The 16,249-nt window shown below is 46.6% G+C and overlaps 1 protein-coding gene across 4 annotated transcripts in view; it reads left to right on the top strand.

Annotated features, from left to right (window-relative positions):
* si:dkey-100n23.5 (cyclic AMP receptor 1) overlaps positions 1 to 14,156 on the top strand; it is a 102,055-nt gene extending 87,899 nt beyond the window's left edge. For 2 of the 4 annotated variants that reach the window (XM_036959563.1, XM_036959564.1), the window contains 2 exons: positions 12,168 to 12,315; positions 13,965 to 14,156. In XM_036959563.1, the coding sequence (XP_036815458.1) occupies positions 12,168 to 12,315; positions 13,965 to 14,132 (316 nt within the window). In that variant the 3' untranslated portion in view covers positions 14,133 to 14,156. The remainder of the gene's footprint in view (positions 1 to 12,167; positions 12,316 to 13,964) is intronic. The other 2 variants (XM_036959565.1, XM_036959566.1) reach the window with 1 other exon arrangement.
* The last annotated feature ends 2,093 nt before the right edge of the window (positions 14,157 to 16,249 follow it).

Genomic DNA, 16,249 nt, shown 5'->3' with positions numbered 1-16,249 from the left:
TGAAGCCGTTCATGTTTGAGCCAATCGTTGCCCCCGATCGAAGAGTTCGTTCTCGTAGCAGAGAGTCGACGTAGGCAAACAAACTGGTGTAAGTGGGAAACAAACTGGTGTAAGTGGCAAACAAACTGGTGTAAGTGGGAAACAAACTGGTGTAAGTGGGAAACAAACTGGTGTAAGTGGCAAACAAACTGGTGTAAGTGGGAAACAAACTGGTGTAAGTGGCAAACAAACTGGTGTAAGTGGGAATGCTGCCAGATAATGCCTAGACTATAAATGTGTGAGTTGTAGAGAGATGGTGGCAATACAGCACAAAATCCCAGCGGATGGTGGATGTATTACATCCAGTCAGAGGTTCCTGTCAGTCTGTCTGGATGGTGATGTATTACATCCAGTCAGTCTGTCTGGATGGTGGCTGTATTACATCCTGTCAGAGGTTCCTGTCAGTCTGTCTGGATGGTGATTTAATATCCAGTCAGAGGTTCCTGTCAGTCTGTCTAGATGGTGATTTAATATCCAGTCAGAGGTTCCTGTCAGTCTGTCTAGATGGTGATGTATTACATCCAGTCAGCGGTTCCTGTCAGTCTGTCTGGATGGTGATTTAATATCCAGTCAGAGGTTCCTGTCAGTCTGTCTGGATGGTGATTTAATATCCAGTCAGAGGTTCCTGTCAGTCTGTCTGGATGGTGATTTAATATCCAGTCAGAGGTTTCTGTCAGTCTGTCTAGATGGTGATTTAATATCCAGTCAGAGGTTCCTGTCAGTCTGTCTAGATGGTGATTTAATATCCAGTCAGAGGTTCCTGTCAGTCTGTCTAGATGGTGATGTATTACATCCAGTCAGAGGTTCCTGTCAGTCTGTCTGGATGGTGATTTAATATCCAGTCAGAGGTTCCTGTCAGTCTGTCTAGATGGTGATTTAATATCCAGTCAGAGGTTCCTGTCAGTCTGTCTGGATGGTGATTTAATATCCAGTCAGAGGTTCCTGTCAGTCTGTCTAGATGGTGATTTAATATCCAGTCAGAGGTTCCTGTCAGTCTGTCTAGATGGTGATGTATTACATCCAGTCAGAGGTTCCTGTCAGTCTGTCTGGATGGTGATTTAATATCCAGTCAGAGGTTCCTGTCAGTCTGTCTAGATGGTGATGTATTACATCCAGTCAGTCTGTCTGGATGGTGGCTGTATTACATCCTGTCAGTCTGTCTGTCTGACCCCATTTACTTGACTTGTCCATTGTTTGGTCGATAGGCTGTTGGTCAACCGGAATGTTTTTAGTCGAGCAGCGGCAAATATAGAAGACGTTTTTATGACACACAGGACACCTGTTTGACTCACACCTGTCTTCATGGAGTAATCCATTGTGGAGGCTGCGGGATGGCATACCAGTATCACCAGTAGTACATTTACCGTTAAGGACCATAATTAATGTCTGGTTAAGGTCATTTCTGTTAATGTGTTCAATATATTATTACAGTCTTACCGTTGTCATTGTAGGAGTGGACACATTGTTTGCAGAGCGCACAACCAGAGCAACACTTGTGAGGTAAAGGTTTTGGTACATTTCATTCCATGTTTCATTCCAAGTTGTCAATTTATTCATTATCTTTTGTTTAGAGCGCTCCTATCAATCTTGAGTAAGGACACACACCTGATTACGCAAACTAGGCCTAGGCTACTTGGGCTGCGTGCAAATGTAGGCCTCTTTTTCGTGATGGCGCTGACAGAGATGGTCACCTCGCTTCGCGTTCTCAGGAAACTATACAGTATTTAGTTTATATATTATTTCTTACATTGTTACCCCAGGAAATCTTACGTCTTATTACATTCAGCAGGGAAGAACTTTTGGATATAAAAGCAACATCAACTTACCAACATTACGACCAGGAATACGACTTTCCCGAAGCGGATCCTCTGTTTGGACCACCACCCAGGACAATGGATCGGATCCCAGTAGGCGACCCAAAACATAGGCTCTGCGGAAGGGGCAGATTAAGAGGTCTTCTGGTCAGGCTCCGTAGACGGGAAAATGGCTCACCGCTCCTGACTATACTACTCGCCAATGTCCAGTCTCTTGACAACAAGGAAGACGTAATTCGAGCAAGGGTTGCCTTCCAGAGAGACATCAGAGATTCTAGTATTCTCTGTTTCACGGAAACATGGCTCACTCGGGATATGTTATCAGAGTCGGTACAGCCACCGGTTTCTTCACGCATCGCACCTTCAGAAACAAACATCTCTCTGGTAAGAAGGGCGGGGGTGTATGCCTTATGATTAACGAGTCGTGGTGTGATCATAACAACATACAGGAACCCAAGTCCTTTTGTTCACCTGACCTAGAATTTCTTACAATCAAATGCCGACCGCATTATCTACCAAGATAATTCTCTTCGATTATAATCACAGCCCCCCCCCCCCCCCCCCCCCCCCAAGCAGGCACCTCAATGGCCCTGAAAGAACTTCATTGGATTCTATGTAAACTGGAAACCACATCCTGAGGCTGCATTTATTATAGCTGGGGATTTTAACAAGGCTAATCTGAAAACAAGGCTCCCTAAATTGTATCAGCATATCGAATGTGCGACCAGGGCTGGCAAAATTCTGGATCATTGCTACTCTAACTTCCTCAATGCATACAAAGCCCTCCCTCGCTCTCCTTTCGGCAAATCTGACCACAACTCCATTTTGTTGCTCCCAGCCAATATATAGAGAAACTAAAACAGGAAACACCCGTGCTCAGGTCTATTCAACGCTGGTCCGACCAATCTGATTCCATGCTTAAAGATTGCTTCAATCACGTGGACTGGGATATGATCTGGATAGCCTCAGACAACAACATTGATGTATACGCTGATTCGGTGTGCAAGTGCATCGGTGATGTTGTACCCACGGTGACTTAAAACCTTCCCGAACCAGAAACAGTGGATTGATGGCAGCATTTGCGCAAAACTGAAAGCGCGAACCACTGCTTTTAATCATGGCAAGGCGACCAGAAACATGACCGAAATACAAACAGTGTAGCTATTCCCTCAGCAAGGCAATCAAACAAGCTAAGCGTCAGTATAGAGACAGAGTGGAGTCACAATTCAATGGCTCAGACACGAGACGTATGTGGCAGGGTCTACAGTCAATCACAGATTGCAAAAAGAAAACCAGCCCCGTTGCGGACACCGATGTCTTGCTCCCAGACAAACTAAACAACTTCTTTGCTCGCTTTGAGTACAATACAGTGCCACTGACAGGGCCCGCTATCCAAACCTGCGGGCTCTCCTTCACCGTAGCCAACATGAGTAAAACATTTAAACGTGTTAACCCTCGCAAGGCTGCCGGCCCAGACGGCATCCCTAGCCGCGAACAGCTGGCTGGTGTGTTTATGGACATATTCAATCAATCCCTATCCCAGTCTGCTGTTCCCACATGCTTCAAGAGGGCCACCATTGTTCCTGTTCCCAAGAAAGCTAAGGTAACTGAGCTAAACAACTATCGCCCCATAGGACTCACTTCCGTCATCATGAAGTGCTTTGAGAGACTAGTCAAGGATCATATCACCTCTACCCTACCTGACACCCTTGACCCACTCCAATTTGCTTACCGCCCCAATAGGTCCACACACAATGCAATCGCAATCACACTGCCCTAACCCATCTGGACAAGAGGAATACCTATGTGAGAATGCTGTTCATCGATTACAGCTTAGTATTTAACACCATAGTACCCTCCAAACACGTCATTAAGCTCGAGATCCTGGGTCTCGACCCCCCCCCCCCTGGAAACAGCAGAGGAAACAGCAAAGGGAGCACCCCTCCATCCACATCGACGGGACAGTAGTGAAGGTGGAAAGTTTTAAGTTCCTCGGCGTACACATCACGGACAAACTGAAATGATCCACCCACACAGACAGCGTGGTGAAGAAGGCGCAAAAGCGCCTCTTCAACCTCAGGAGGCTGAAGAAATTTGGCTTGTCACCTAAAACACTTACAAACTTTTACAGATGCACAATTGAGAGCATCCTGTCGGGCTGTATCACCGCCTGGTACGGCAATTGCTCTGTCCACAACCGTAAGGCTCTCCAGAGGGTAGTGAGGTCTGCACAACGCATCACCGGGGGCAAACTACCTGCCCTCCAGGACACCTACACCACCCGATGTCACAGGAAGGCCAAAAAGATAATCAAGGACAACAACAACCCGAGCCACTGCTTGTTCACACTGCTATCATCCAGAAGGCGAGGTCAGTACAGGTGCATCAAAGCTGGGACCGAGAGACTGAAAAACAGCTTCTATCTCAAGGCCACCAGACTGTTTAACAGCCATCACTAACATTGAGTGGCTGCTGCCAACATACTGACTCATCTCTAGCCACTTCAATAATAAAAAAATGTATGTAATGAAGGTATCACTAGCCACTTTAAACAATGACACTTTATATAATGTTTACATACCCTACATTACTCATCTCATATGTATATACTGCTCTATACCATCTACTGCATCTTGCCTATGCCGCACGGCCATCGCTCATCCATATATTTATATGTACATGTTCTTATGCATTCCTTTACACTTGTGTGTATAAGGTAGTTGTGAAGTTGTTACATTTCTGGTTAGATATTACTGCACGGTCGGAACTAGAAGTACAAGCATTTCGCTACACTCGCATTAGCATCTGCTACCCATGTGTATGTGACCAATAAATTTGATTTGATTTGAGAAATGTGCCCATTTGGGGATCTGATACTATTTGTGATTGTCTTAACTCACCATCACTGTGGAACTTCTCAAAGTATTTCTCTCTTCGCCTTAAAAAGCAAGTAAAAGTCTATTTTCACATCCATTGAGAATGACATTAGTTCCTCAACGTAGCCTATTTGAAAAGTCTTTCCAGCTCTCTCCCTTTCGATAACCACTCAGCATGAAAGAGGAAAAAATGTCATGCTCTGATCCGGTGTCATAAAAAAGGCCTACCTGATTACTTCTTATCCCTTGCACGAAATAGCTTACAGCTGTGTCTGTCTGCCCAGAGCTCACTGGCATGGGAAACTGAGGGCCCAGAAAATGTTATACAATGTTGCAAGTTTGCTAGCTTGAGCTTCAGGCTGGACACATTAATAGTTGATACAATGTGTCAAGTTCCTTACAGACAGGCCATGCTTAGCCAATGTGATTTATAGGATATTTATTTTTACCCTGCGGCCTACAATGCTTTTATTTGTTGGCTTTATGTAGGCTATTTTTTACATATTGGCAATAGAAGTTACTTTATGATTTGTATCACTTTCATTTAGATAGAATTTTCATTAACCACATGACATTGATTTTGAGATACGAAGACTTTATAAATGAAAGGAAACTGTTCCGCGAACATGTGCACATGAACATCATCACTGCCACACAGGTCATTAGAAAGAAATGGTAGGATAACTTGGCACTCCAAATGGTAGGATAACTTGGCACTCCAAATGGTAGGATAACTTGGCACTCCAAATGGTAGGATAACTTGGCACTCCAAATGGAAAAGGTTTCCACCCGCTGGTGTAGCCTGTTTCCAGCAACTTCAGGAGCATAACGGCAGAATCTGTGAAGGAGGAGAAGAGTGGTTGGGAACGGGTTTTATTCTTCTGGTTAGGGTATATTGAGCTCTGGCTCCCTCTTTAGTAATTTGTGTGTCTTAATGTTTAATTCAGTGCTTAAAGCATCAGGCGAAGTAGCCTACATAGAGTTGATTTTATTCAAACATAGGGTTTGTCTATATATATGGAAAAATAACAATTGATTGGTCGAAACAACAGACGACTCACGTCAATCAATATTTTTTTTTGTTGGGGACAGCCCTAAACTGCAGGATTACATTAGATTAGAGAAGGGCTGATATAGGGAGATGGAGGTGAAGAGGACGAACTGTGAGGGAGAGATGGAGCGTATTTGAAAACAGACAGAGATTGTGGGGCAAAAATAGAAAGAGTTATAAGAGAGGGAAAGAGGAAATAAGGGAAGCAGGATGAATGGAAAGACAGTGACATAGAGAGGTGGAGATGGATGGGAAGAGTGTGGAGGGAGAGAGGGCTAGATAAATATGAAGGCAGGGAAGCAGACCCTCTACACCCTCTTCTTACTGAGTGGGAGTAAAAGGAAGTAGGATGGAAAGAGAGGAAGATGAAGAGACAGGGGGGAAAGCAGAAGGAGGGCTGGCGTGGACAGAGAATGAGGATGGAAACAAACGAATTGAGATCGATACAGAAAGAAGGTAGAGCCGAGAGGAAGAGCATATGGATGAGTGGGTCAGGAAAAATAATCCAAAAGAGCGAGATGGAGAGAGATGTGTGTAGAAATGGATGGAAAGAGAGGAAGTTGAGGATGCAGAGAGAGATGTGTGTAGAAATAGATGGAAAGAGAGGAAGTTGAGCGCTGTTCTTGTAAAGTGCTGCGTGCTGTCAGGGCTGCGGCCAAGAATGTGTAAGCCTGCCATCTCCCACTGCCTAATGGGCTCTTAAATGCTGATATAAAACACCCTCTCTCTCTGTTTCGTCTCTCTCGCTCTGTCTGTTGTCCCCCTTGCTGTCTATCAATTCAAAGGGCTTCATTGGCATTGGAAATGTATGTTTACATTGCCAAAGCAAGTGAAATAGATAATAAACAAAAGTGAACAGTAAACATTAAACTCACAACATTTTTAAAGGAATAGAGACATTTCATATGTCATATTATGGCTGTGTTGTGTACAACGATGTGTTAATTAAAGGACAGAAGGGAAAATACATCAACATAAATATGGGTTGTATTTAGAACGGTGTTTGGTCTTAACTGGTTGACCTTTTCTTGTGGCGACAGGTCACACATCTTGCTGCTTTGATGACACACTGGTATTTCACCTAATTGATATGGACGTTTATCAAAAGTGGATTTGTGGGTCTGTGTAATCTGAGGGAAATACATTGCATTCTAAAATGGATTTCATCAATGTTTTTCCTCATCAATTTACACACAAAACACCATAGTGACAAAGTGAAAACACATTTTTCGAAATATTTGATCAGAAATACCTTATTTAAATAATTATTCAGACCCGTTGCTATGAGACTCGAATTGAGCTCAGAGGCATCCTGTTTCCATTGAACATCCTTGAGAGGTTTATACAACTTGATTGGAGTCCACCTGTGGTAAATTCAATTGATTGGACATGATTTGGAAAGATACACACCTGTCTATATGAGGTCCCACAGTTGACAGTGTATGTTAGACTGGGAGGCTAGTCGGTATCGAAGGAAGGATGAACGGAGCAAAGTACAGAGGTCCTTGAGTGAAAAATCTATTCCCCCTCAGGAGACTGAAAAGATTTGGCATGGGTCCTCAGATCCTCAAAAGGTTCTACAGCTGCACCTTCGAGAGCAGCCTGACGGGTTGCATCACTGCCAGCTATGGCAACTGCTCGGGCTCCAACCACAAGGCACGACAGAAGGTAGTGTGTACGGCCCAGTACATCACTGGGGCCAAGCTTACTGCCATCCAGGACCTCTATACCAAGCGGTGTCAGAGGAAGGCCTTAACAATTGTCAAAGACTCCAGCAACCCTAGTCCTAAACTGTTCTCTCTGCTACCGCATGGCAAGCGGTACCGGAGCGCCAAGTCTGGGACCAAGAGGCTTCTAAACAGCTTCTACCCCCAAGCCATAAGACTCCTGAACATCTAATTAAATGGCTTCCCATACTATTTGCATTGCCCCCCCCCCCCCCCCCCCACCCACCCACCCATTTTACGCTGCTGCTACTATCGGTTTATTATCTAATGCATAGTCACTTTAATAACTCTACCTACATGTACATACTACCTCGACTAACCGGTGCCCCCGCACATTGACTCTGTACCTGTACCTCGTTATTGTTATTTTACTGCTGCTCTTTAATTATTTGTTACTTTTATAGATTTTTCGGGGGTATTTTTTCTTAATACTACATTGTTGGTTAAGGGCTTGTTAGTAGGCATTTCACTGTAAGGTCTACCTGTTGTATTCGGCGCATGTGACAAATAGAATTTGATTTGATGAAAACCTTCTCCAGAACACTCAGGACCTCAAACTGGGTCGAACTTCCAACAGGACAACAACCCTAAGCACACAGCCAACACAACGCAGGTGTGGATTTGTGGACAGGTCTCTGAATGTCCTTGAGTGGCCCAGCCAGAGCCCGGAAATGAACACGATCGAACATCTCTGGAGAGACTTGAAAATAGCTCCCCACGCTCCCCATCCAACCTGACAGAGCTTGAGAGGATCTGCAGAGAAGAATGAGAGAAAATCGGCAAATACAGGCTTGGGCGGCCGGGTAGCCTAGTGGTTAGAGTGTTGGACTAGTATCCGAAAGGTTGCAAGTTCAAATCTCTGAGCTGAGGTCTGTCGTTCTGCCCCTGAACAGGCAGTTAACCCACTGTTCCTAGGCTGTCATTGAAAATAAGAATTTGTTCTTAACTGACTTGTCTAGTTAAATAAAGGTAAAAATAAATAAATAAAAAATACCCAGCACTTTGGTGCTGCCAAAGGTGCTTCAACAAAGTACTGAGTAAAGGTTCTTAATACTTATGGAAATGTCAGATTTCAGTGATATTTTTTGTATGTACTTGTTTTTGCTTTGTCATAATGGGGTATTGTGTGTAGATTGATGAGGGGGGGAAATGATCTCATCCATTTTAGAATAAGGCTGTAACGTAACAAAATGTGGAAAAAGTCTAAGGGTCTGAATATTTTCCGAATGCTCTGTATGTGTCTCTAATATGGTCATACATTTGGTAGGAGGTTAGGAAGTGCAGCTCAGTTTCCACCTCATTTGTGGGCAGTGTGCACATAGCCTGTCTTCTCTTGAGAGCCAGGTCTGCCTACGGCGGCCTCTCTCAATAGCAAGGCTATGCTCACTGAGTCTGTACATAGTCAAAGATGTCCTTAAGTTTGGGTCAGTCACAGTGGTCAGCTATTCTGCCACTGTGTACTCTCTGTTTAGGACCACATACCATTCCAGTTTGCTCTATTTTTTTTGTTAATTATTTCCAATGTGTCAAGCAAGTAATTATCTTTTGGTTTTCTCATGATTTGGTTGGGTCTAATTGTGCTATATTTCTGTGTCGTATCTCTCGCTCTCTTTTCCTCTCCCTTTCTCTGTGTCATCCCTCTGTCGCCCCTCTCTCTTTCTTTGTTGTCCTTCTCTCGCTCTTTCTCTCTGTCCCTCTCGCTCTTCCCCCTGTGTCTCTGAACTCTCTCCCCTGTGTCTCTGAACTCTCTCCCCTGTGTCTCTGAACTCTCTCCCCTGTGTCTCTGCCTCTCCCCCCTGTGTCTCTGCCCCTCTCCCCTGTGTCTCTGAACTCTCTCCCCTGTGTCTCTGAACTCTTTCCCCTGTGTCTCTGAACTCTCTCCCCTGTGTCTCTGAACTCGCTCCCCTGTTTCTCTGAACTCTCTCCCCTGTGTCTCTGAACTCTCTCCCCTGTGTCTCTGCCTCTCTCCCCTGTGTCTCTGAACTCTCTCCCCTGTGTCTCTGCCTCTCTCCCCTGTGTCTCTGAACTCTCTCCCCTGTGTCTCTGCCTCTCTCCCCTGTGTCTCTGAACTCTCTCCCCTGTGTCTCTGCCTCTCTCCCCTGTGTCTCTGAACTCTCTCCCCTGTGTCTCTGCCTCTCTCCCCTGTGTCTCTGAACTCTCTCCCCTGTGTCTCTGCCTCTCTCCCCTGTGTCTCTGCCTCTCTCCCCTGTGTCTCTGAACTCTCTCCCCTGTGTCTCTGAACTCTCTCCCCTGTGTCTCTGCCTCTCTGAACTCTCTCCCCTGTGTCTCTGCCTCTCTCCCCTGTGTCTCTGAACTCTCTACCCTGTGTCTCTGAACTCTCTCCCCTGTGTCTCTGAACTCTCTGAACTCTCTCCCCTGTTTCTCTGCCTCTCTCCCCTGTGTCTCTGCCTTTCTGAACTCTCTCCCCTGTGTCTCTGAACTCTCTCTCCTGTGTCTCTGAACTCTCTCTCCTGTCTCTGAACTCTCTCCCCTGTGACTCTGAACTCTCTCCCCTGTGTCTCTGAACTCTCTGAACTCTCTCCCCTGTGTCTCTGAACTCTCTCCCCTGTGTCTCTGAACTCTCTCCCCTGTGTCTCTGCCTCTCCCCCCTGTGTCTCTGCCTCTCTCCCCTGTGTCTCTGAACTCTCTCCCCTGTGTCTCTGAACTCTCTCCCCTGTGTCTCTGAACTCTCTCCCCTGTGTCTCTGCCTCTCTCCCCTGTGTCTCTGAACTCTCTCCCCGGTGTCTCTGCCTCTCTCCCCTGTGTCTCTGAACTCTCTCCCCTGTGTCTCTGCCTCTCTCCCCTGTGTCTCTGAACTCTCTCCCCTGTGTCTCTGAACTCTCTCCCCTGTGTCTCTGCCTCTCTGAACTCTCTCCCCTGTGTCTCCCCCTCTCTGAACTCTCTCCCCTGTGTCTCTGAACTCTCTCCCCTGTGTCTCTGAACTCTCTCCCCTGTGTCTCTGAACTCTCTCCCCTGTGTCTCTGAACTCTCTCTCCTGTGTCTCTGAACTCTCTCTCCTGTGTCTCTGAACTCTCTCTCCTGTCTCTGAACTCTCTCCCTGTGTCTCTGAACTCTCTCCCCTGTGTCTCTGAACTCTCTCCCCTGTGTCTCTGAACTCTCTCCCCTGTGTCTCTGAACTCTCTCCCCTGTGTCTCTGAACTCTCTCCCCTGTGTCTCCCCCTCTCTGAACTCTCTCCCCTGTGTCTCTGAACTCTCTACCCTGTGTCTCTGAACTCTCTCCCCTGTGTCTCTGAACTCTCTGAACTCTCTCCCCTGTGTCTCTGCCTCTCTCCCCTGTGTCTCTGCCTTTCTGAACTCTCTCCCCTGTGTCTCTGAACTCTCTCTCCTGTGTCTCTGAACTCTCTCTCCTGTCTCTGAACTCTCTCCCCTGTGTCTCTGAACTCTCTCCCCTGTGTCTCTGAACTCTCTCCCCTGTGTCTCTGAACACTCTGAACTCTCTCCCTGTGTCTCTGAACTCTCTCTCCTGTGTCTCTGAACTCTCTCTCCTGTGTCTCTGAACTCTCTCTTCTGTCTCTGAACTCTCTCCCCTGTGTCTCTGAACTCTCTCCCCTGTGTCTCTGAACTCTCTCCCCTGTGTCTCTGAACTCTCTGAACTCTCTCCCCTGTGTCTCTGAACTCTCTCCCCTGTGTCTCTGAACTCTCTGAACTCTCTCCCCTGTGTCTCTGAACTCTCTCTCCTGTGTCTCTGAACTCTCTCCCCCATGTCTCTGCCTCTCTGAACTCGCTCCCCTGTGTCTCTGAACTCTCTCCCCTGTGTCTCTGAACTCTCTCCCCTGTGTCTCTGAACTCTCTCCCCTGTGTCTCTGAACTCTCTCCCCGTGTCTCTGCCTCTCTGAACTCTCTCCCCTGTGTCTCTGAACTCTCTCCCGTGTCTCTGCCTCTCTAAACTCTCTCCCCTGTGTCTCTGCCTCTCTGAACTCTCTCCCCTGTGTCTTTGAACTCTCTCCCCTGTGTCTCTGAACTCTCTCCCCTGTGTCTCTGAACTCTCTCCCCTGTGTCTCTGAACTCTCTCCCGTGTCTCTGCCTCTCTGAACTCTCTCCCCTGTGTCTTTGAACTTTCTCCCCTGTGTCTCTGAACTCTCTCCCCTGTGTCTCTGCCTCTCTGAACTCTCTCCCCTGTGTCTCTGCCTCTCTGAACTCTCTCCCCGTGTCTCTGCCTCTCTGAACTCTCTCCCCTGTGTCTCTGAACTCTCTCCCGTGTCTCTGCCTCTCTAAACTCTCTCCCCTGTGTCTTTGAACTTTCTCCCCTGTGTCTCTGAACTCTCTCCCCTGTGTCTCTGCCTCTCTGAACTCTCTCCCCTGTGTCTCTGCCTCTCTGAACTCTCTCCCCTGTGTCTCTGCCTCTCTAAACTCTCTCCCCTGTGTCTCTGCCTCTCTGAACTCTCTCCCCTGTGTCTCTCCCTCTCTGAACTCTCTCCTGTGTCTCTCCCTCCAATCTCCTTTACTGTGAAGTATTGAGCTGTGGTTTTGTTGTTGGTGTTGTGTTTTGGGGGTGTGTGCGCGCGCATGTGTGTATGTGTTCGTTTGTTTGTTTCCATACATCTTCTCTCACTCTCCTCCATGTGCATCGTCTCTATAATGTAAATTAACGCTTTTTTTCCCCTTTCTCTCTCTCCCTCCCTCATTCTCCCCTCTCCAGGCTCCATAATGTGTTCTACCCCCAGGATCCAGTGTTCTCTCTTACTTTGCTCCATGTCCTTTCAGCCCCTCTCCATGGCTTGGCCAACGCATTCGTCTTTGGCCTGGACAGAGACACCTGGAGCCAGCTCAGTCCTACAGGCATACAGGTACAACCCTCACCTGAACACTTCACTTTTCGCCCTCCCATCTGGTGGTCTAATCATAAGCTTTCCTGGCCCCCTAAACACCTCTACTCTCTTGTTCAGCGAAATGGTCTGAGCAAATACTTCCTTCCAAATGTCTTTGAAAGTAATGAAATAGAATTTTAACCCATGTCTGGTGCTGTGCGACTCCACACACTGCTGAGTGGCTGTATTTCAAATCAAAGTTTATTTGTCACGTGCGCTGAATACAACCTTACAGTGAAATGCTTACTTACAGGCCCTAAACAGCAGTATAATTTTTAAGTAAAAAGGTGAACAGGTGAACAGTAGATTAGTAAAGAAATAAATTTAAAAAACAGTAAGTAGACAGTGAAAAATAACAGTAGCGAGGCTACAATCTACTCAGCCCATTTCGCTGAACAAGAGAGTAGAGGTGTTTAGGGGGCCAGGAAAGCTTATGATTAGACCACAAGATGGGAGGGAGATTACAGACACACACACACACCCTGCTGTTGTTCTTAATGGAGAGTGAGCACACCCAGAGAGAGAGAGAGGAGTCAGATGTGACCTTCAACCTAAATGTCAGTGAAGATGTGTGTATCCGCGGAGTGTGTGTGTGTTTGTGAGAGAGCGAGGCAAAGAGAAGGGAACAGAGATATAGACCTGATTGTGTCTATGTTTGAGCAACGGGGAGTGTGTGTGTGTGTGTGTCTGTGTGTGTGTGTGTGTGTGTGTATATGAGAGAAACAGAGAAATAGACATATGAGTGTGTTTGAGCAACTGGGAGTTATGTGCGTGCATGCGTTTGTGTATGTGCGTGCTCTTTCATGACTAACAGGCAGTTGGTATTCATCATGGCATACGACTCCCACACACATCAGGTGTGAGATTGGTGGGGGGTGGCGTATCCGTAACAGAGTCAAAACATTATTCCCCTCCGCAGCAAGTCCACACTTTCACGCTCTCCTCTCTCTCTCTCTCTCTCTCTCTCTCTCTCTCTCTCTCTCTCTCTCTCTCGCTCTCTCTCTCTCTCGCTCGCTCGCTCTCTCACCCTCCCACTATTTGTCCTGCCGTCTCTCTCTTCCTCTCTCTCTGTCTCTCTCTTCCTCTCTCTCTGTCTCTCTCCCTCTGTTGCTGTCTCTCTCCCTCTGTTGCTGTCTCTCTCCCTCTGTTGCTGTCTCTCTTCCTCTGTTGCTGTCTCTCTTCCTCTGTTTCTATTATGTTATCTCATCCTCTGTCGTTCATATCTCTCCCTCTGTTTCTTTCTCTCTCTCTGTCTGTCTAATTCTCTATCTGTCGTTCATATCTCTCTCCTTTGTTACGCTTTCTCTCTCATCCTCCCCCTCTGTGGCTTGCACTCTCTCTCTGTCTCTCCCCCCTCTCCCCCTCTGTGGCTTGCACTCTCTCTTTGTCTCTCCCCCCTCTCTCCCTCTGTGATATTGATCAGTTTTCTAACCATGCGGCTCAACTGCCTGTGGCACTACAATCAGCACACATCTCGTCTCTGCCAAATGTGTGCGTGTCTGTATCTTTGTGTGTGTGTGTGTGTGTGTGTGTGTGTGTGTGTGTGTGTGTGTGTGTGTGTGTGTGTGTGTGTGAGAGAGAGAGAGACTGTTAACTCTGTGAATATGTGTTTCTGTGTGTGATCCTAGTTGGCGCTGCAATCTCGGCTGTGTGACAGGACGCGTATCAGGGAGTACCATCCTGGGGCGGTGCACTACACACAGGCTGAGCTGGGGGACTTCAGTGACGAGGATGATGATGACACCAACGTCCTTTTCTACTCCCCTGACATGACCCTGAAAGACAGAGGACCCTGAGAGAGAGAGAGAGAGAGAGAGAGAGAGAGAGAGAGAGAGAGAGAGAGAGAGAGAGAGAGAGAGAGAGAGAGAGAGAGAGAGAGAGAGAGAGAGAGAGAGAGAGAGAGAGAGAGAGAGAGAGAGAGAGAGAGAGAGAGAGAGAGAGAGAGAGAGAGAGAGAGAGAGAGAGAGAGAGAGAGAGAGAGAGAGAGAGAGAGAGAGAGAGAGAGAGAGAGAGAGAGAGAGAGAGAGAGAGAGAGAGAGAGAGAGAGAAGACAGACAGACAGACAGACAGACAGACAGACAGACAGACAGACAGACAGACAGACAGACAGACAGACAGACAGACAGACAGACAGACAGACAGACAGACAGACAGACAGACAGACAGACAGACAGACAGACAGACAGACAGACAGACAGACAGACAGACAGACAGACAGACAGACAGACAGACAGACAGACAGACAGACAGACAGACAGACAGACAGACAGACAGACAGACAGACAGACAGACAGACAGACAGACAGACAGACAGACAGACAGACAGACAGACAGACAGACAGACAGACAGACAGACAGACAGACAGACAGACAGACAGACAGACAGACAGACAGACAGACAGACAGACAGACAGACAGACAGACAGACAGACAGACAGACAGACAGACAGACAGACAGACAGACAGACAGACAGACAGACAGACAGACAGACAGACAGACAGACAGACAGACAGACAGACAGACAGACAGACAGACAGACAGACAGACAGACAGACAGACAGACAGACAGACAGACAGACAGACAGACAGACAGACAGACAGACAGACAGACAGACAGACAGACAGACAGACAGACAGACAGACAGACAGACAGACAGACAGACAGACAGACAGACAGACAGACAGACAGACAGACAGACAGACAGACAGACAGACAGACAGACAGACAGAGATTAGTTCTGAGGGGGGGATACGTAGGGAGGAAGAGAGAAATGGAGCAAAGGAGGGATAGTGAGGGGTTTCTGTGGTAGATCTGTCAGGATCCATTATTAATCCACATCCTTTACTATTTAATAACCTCCAACTACACACACACACACACACTATCCTGCCTTTCTGTCTGACTTACACAGCATCGTAACAGAACCAGCGAAGCAGCTATAGTGCTTTAAACAGCCTTCAAACCTAATGCTACACACTAGCCTGGGTGCCAGTCTGACTCTGCTTCAGTCCTAGTCAACAACTGCAGAGCTGGCTAAGGAAACAACAGACTGTCCTGGTACCCAGGCTAGCATATCACTAGTCCCAAGGGGCTTCCTCTCCTCACCTTCTTTCCTTCATCTGCACTGATCTGAAAAGACAGCATAGGTGAAAGCAAAATGTGTGTTTAATGTTGAAAGGAGAGGAAAAGAGTTAAGACTATTGACATGTACCCAGGTTCTGCATAGTCACTTGGCTTACAGAGCTCTCCATGTTATTTTTACATTGACATGTTTCTTGTCATTTAGCAGACGCTCTTATCCAGAGCGATTTACAGGAGAAATTAGAGTTGAGTGCCTTGCTCAAGGACACTTCCACAGATTTTTCACCAAGTCGGCTTGTGGATTTGCACCAGCGACCTTTCGGTTACTGGCCCAACACTCTTAACCTCTAGACTACCTGCTGCTTATGCTATTAGCTTGTGTTTATTATGTTATTTCTGGCTTCTTTTTTATACTGTATGACTACTGTTAGCAAATCCCTCCCAAGAACATGTTACGATCACGATAATGCCCAGCATGATATGTGACTTACTGAGCTCTGAGGGTTATAATACAAGGCAAGTTAAACAAGTTAGCTAGCTAACTTACCTGAATATTCTGATATAACTTTTATAACTTTTTTTAGAAAGATAAGCTTGAAATGGGCATGGTCTAATTGACTCGACAACCAAAACGCAAATCTAAGTTTAGCTTTCTTAATTAACCAGAAAATCAGTAGTTATTTCTGGTTGTTTATCAGTTAGCAGGCTAACTCATTGATCTTGCTTTGTAGTATAACCCTCTGGTGCTAATGCTACAGTAGCTGACCATACAGCTTCTCTAACTCAACTCAACATACATAAAAGGACTCCGTTCAAAACAGACAGATAAA

The sequence above is a fragment of the Oncorhynchus mykiss genome, chromosome 22, assembly GCF_013265735.2.
Source record: "Oncorhynchus mykiss isolate Arlee chromosome 22, USDA_OmykA_1.1, whole genome shotgun sequence".
Taxonomy (NCBI): Eukaryota; Metazoa; Chordata; class Actinopteri; order Salmoniformes; family Salmonidae; genus Oncorhynchus; species Oncorhynchus mykiss.
Note: the sequence above shows the minus strand (reverse complement) of the source record. Positions and strands in the feature narration are given on the sequence as shown.